This window comes from Sminthopsis crassicaudata, chromosome 2, assembly GCF_048593235.1.
Source record: "Sminthopsis crassicaudata isolate SCR6 chromosome 2, ASM4859323v1, whole genome shotgun sequence".
Taxonomy (NCBI): domain Eukaryota; kingdom Metazoa; phylum Chordata; class Mammalia; order Dasyuromorphia; family Dasyuridae; genus Sminthopsis; species Sminthopsis crassicaudata.
This window is the reverse complement of record NC_133618.1, coordinates 633564529-633568409: the sequence shown is the minus strand read 5'-3', so window position 1 is coordinate 633568409 and position 3881 is coordinate 633564529. Positions and strand designations below refer to the sequence as shown.

The window sequence follows — 3881 nt, the reverse complement described above, 5'->3', positions numbered from 1 at the left end:
GGGCTGGTGCTCTATCCACTGCGCCACCTGGCTGCCTCTTGCAACCTCTTAAAGGCTCAGTTCAAGTCAGTAGGCATTGAGTGCCTAATTTCGTTGGGAGCTTGAACCCAAAGATCATGGAATCATAGATTCAGAGGAGGAAGGAGTCTCAGAGGCCCCCTAGCACTCTTCTGTCCCATTTTACACATGAGGAAACTGAGGCTCAGAAAAGTGAAGGGACTTGCTTCAAGTCAAACAGTCAGTAAGGAGCCAGGTTTTTTGCTTCCCAATCCAGCCCCGTTTCCCTGAGCCTGTACTCTAACGGAGGCAATAGCACATATGTAGGAGTGCTTAGGATGTAAAGGGGAGGTGGATGGGAACAAAGGAAGGCTCCGGACGGACAACTGCAGGATGGAGGGGAGACTTTATGCTGGGAGAAAACAGCAAAGAAGTGGCCTCTGAGCCGGGCCTTGAAGGCAGAGAGGCTGCCCCAGGGCCAGAGCAGGGGGAGGGCAGGGCCTGGAAGAACCAGGTCTGCTGGGAATTGCTGGGGTTGAAGCCGACAATTCCTGAGCCGGGGAGAGCGTGGTGGGTAAGGCCGGGAGGGTAGTTTGGAGCCATAGGGCAGAAGGCCTTGAATCCTGAGCAAGTGCATTTGGATTTTATTGTTTTTAAAGAACACCTCCCCACTAAGATAAACTAGCAGGGGCCTCAGTCAGACCTGCACCTTAGGAGAGTGGTTGTGGGAATGGCACAAAGCAGGAATCCCTGGGACAAGGAGGGGGCAGGACCCAGAGAGCCAGCATTGGCCACCCAGGTCCCGCTCCTTGTGACTCAGTTTGGTGGTGGTGGGGGTGTCTCAGCTTCCTCTCCTCTAAAATGAGGGAGGATGGGGACTAGATGCCGCCTAGTCTGCTGGGAGTCTCTGGCAGCCCACTGAGGGGAGGGGTCTTCCAGAACCTTTCCCAGGAAGAGTCAGGGCCAGGTGGGAAAGCCAGAGCCCAGGGAGGGCAGAGGGGAAGGAGGGCTTGGGCATAGGTGGGCAGGAGAGCCCGAGATCCTGAGGCCCAGACCACCCCTCGCCCGAGCCGGGCTGTTCCCCAGCCACTAGATCCTGCAGGGACTTGGGCAACACGTGCCCAACCAAGTCTGCCCAGAGAGTCAAATCTCCCCAGAAACAGCTTGTCTTATACCCTCCCCCCCCTGCTCTGCCCTGACTCCAGACTTGGTCTGTCCATCTGTCTTTGTCTTGAACTGTTAGGGTGTCTGTCTCTCTGCCCCTTCCTCTCTCTCTCTCTCTCTCTCTCTCTCTCTCTCTCTCTCTCTCTCTCTCTCTCTCTCTCTCTCTCTCTCTCTCTGTGTGTGTTTCTCTCTGTCTTCGTGTCTGCCTGTGTCTCTGTCTCTGTGTCTCTGTGTTTGTCTCTCTCTCTCTCTGTCTCTCTGTCTCTGTTTCTCTGTTCTCTGTCTCTGTTTCTCTGTCTCTCTCTCTCTCTCTCTCTCTCTCTCTCTCTCTCTCTCTCTCTCTCTCTTCTTCTCTCTGTCTCTGTCTCTGTCTCTGTCTCTGTTTCTCTCTCTCTCTCTCTCTCTCTCTCTCTCTCTGTCTCTCTGTCTCTCTCTCTCTCTGTCTCTCTGTGTCTCTCTCTCTCTCTCTCTCTCTCTCTCTCTCTCTCTCTCTCTCTCTCTCCTCTCTCTCTCTCTCTTCTCTCTCTCTCTCTCTCTCTCTCTCTCTCTCTCTCTCTCTGCCTATGTCTGTCTGTCTCTCCACTTTTCCCCCCTCTCTTGCTCCCCTCTCTCTCTGTTCTCTGTGTCTCTGTGTCTCTCTGCCCAGGTTCTTCTGTCTCTGTTTCTGGTCTCCCCACTTCTCTTTCCGTCGGTCTCTGTCTCTCGGTGTCTCGGTCTCTGGGTCAGTTCCATCTCTCTCTCCAGCTCTCCGGCATTCCCCGCTCTGTCCCCTCCCCTCCCGTCTGTGCTCCTCCCCTCCCCCGTTCCCCCCGGCCCCCCTCCCCCAGCGCCTCTGGAGCTCCGGGGGCAGCGGGTCTCGGCGGCGGTACGGCGGCGCACTGGGGGCGAGGGGGCGGGAGCGGGGGCCGGGCCGGGCGGCGGGAGGAGGAGCCGACGATCGGGCTCTCGGGGTCTCGGCGTCTGCAGAGCCAGGCAAGCTGGCGGCGCTCGCATCCCTCAGTCCGCCTCCCCGCCTACCCGAGCTCAGAGGCGGACTCCGGCCGGCCCGCGCTGACGAGCCAGGGAGCGGGGCCCGGCTCCGCGCCGCCCGGCCCAGATGGACGCGCTCAGGGTCCTCGTCTCGTGCTGGCTCCCGCTCAGCTGCTGGCTTTCGGCCGCCGCGGCCGCCGGGACCCAAGGTGAGGCTGGGGAGGGAGATCGGGACGGAGAGTGGAGGTGGGCTCTGTGTGTGTGTGTGTGTGTGTGTGTGTGTGTGTGTGAGAGAGAGAGAGAGAGAGAGAGACAGAGAGAGACAGAGAGACAGAGACAGACAGAGAGACACAGAGAGAGAGAGAGAGAGAGACAGAGATGTGTGCTTGCCTTGCTGTGTGTACAAACTTTGGGCTGAACTATTCATATGTCCACTCTGTCCCGTCTTCCTTTCTCCCCTTTGCATATCTCTCTTCTCCAAACTCTCTCTCTCTCTTTTTGTCTCTCTCTTTTTGTCTCTTTCTCTTTCTCGTCTCATTTTCTTTTCTTCCTTCCTTCCTTCCTTCCCCTCTCCCTCCTTCCTAATCTCTTTTCTCTCTTTCTGTCTCTGGGTCTCTGTCTCTCTCTGTCTCTCTGTCTCTCTCGGTCTCTCTGTCTCTCTCGGTCTCTCTCTCTCTCTCTCTCTCTCTCTCTCTCTCTCTCTCTCTCTCTCTCTCTCTCTCTCTCTCTCTCTCTCTCTGTTTCCTTTCTCACATTTCACTCGGTTCTCTCCTCTTGTATTATTTTCCTCATTCCTCCTGTCTCTCCTTCTCTTTCTGTGTTATCTCCTCTCTTTTCAGACTTCTCTTTTCCCTTTCTCCTTCCTCAGCCTCTGCTTCTCTCCTTCCTCTGTCTCTGAGTTTTGCCAGTCTCTTGCATCTCTCTTCCTTCTCTGTTTCTGTGTCCCCTTCCTCCAGAGGACAGGGAGGGAGAAAGTTTCAGGCGCACCAGAGTGCCCACTCGGCGTTCACACAAGCTGGCGGGGGGTGGGGGGTGGGGGGTGTGTGTCTGAGGGTGTCCGGTGATCAGGACATCGGCACACGGGGACATCTGCCTGCAAGAATGCACAAACGTGGCCCTGGCTCGGTCGTTAGGCTCTCTCTCACATGTACGTACAAACGCACCTTCGTCAAGGGAGGGCAAAGCCGAGAACACAGATTTCCCCCTCTGACCGCATCCAATAGAGGTGTCTGGAAACATATCGAATCCCATACACACATGCGTCTGTTCTTAGCCAGAGCCACACCCCCGTGCGAGTGAGCGCGCACATAGAATGTGCGTTCATGGCCCGGAATTGCCCCATGTGTGGACGCTTCCAAAGACATACCCCAGTAAGTCCCGACCCGTAGCCATCATTCAGGCTCTGCTTAGCAAAACCGAGGAAAATCAGCATTTCTTCCCGCCTTCAATTGCCCCAGAGGGAAAAGGATTTTTCGGGCCCACATCATTTCTGGATTTATCAAGCCAGGGAGGTGAGGGGGAAGGGACCCAGATAGAGCTGGATGTTAGAAATGAGAATTCCCTCCTCAAGCTCCGACCCATGAATCATCCCGCGTGGAAGCCAAGGAGCTGTCACTGGCGGTCCTGACAGCCCCGGAGCGTTGGAGACACTGCAGGGCCTGGGCCAGTGGCCGATGCTGGGGGCTGTTGACCTCAGGCTCGCTGCAGGCTGGGAGCGTGCAAGTCACCGGCCTCTCCCTTTTCCTTTCTTC

At 56.5% G+C, this 3881-nt stretch overlaps 1 protein-coding gene across 1 annotated transcript in view; it reads left to right on the top strand.

Moving 5' to 3' along the window:
* The first annotated feature begins 2108 nt into the window (after window positions 1–2108).
* ADAMTS14 (ADAM metallopeptidase with thrombospondin type 1 motif 14) overlaps window positions 2109–3881 on the top strand; it is a 109573-nt gene continuing 107800 nt past the window's right edge. The window contains 1 exon segment of the mRNA XM_074296528.1: window positions 2109–2339. Within this exon segment, the coding sequence (XP_074152629.1) occupies window positions 2258–2339 (82 nt within the window). The 5' untranslated portion in view covers window positions 2109–2257.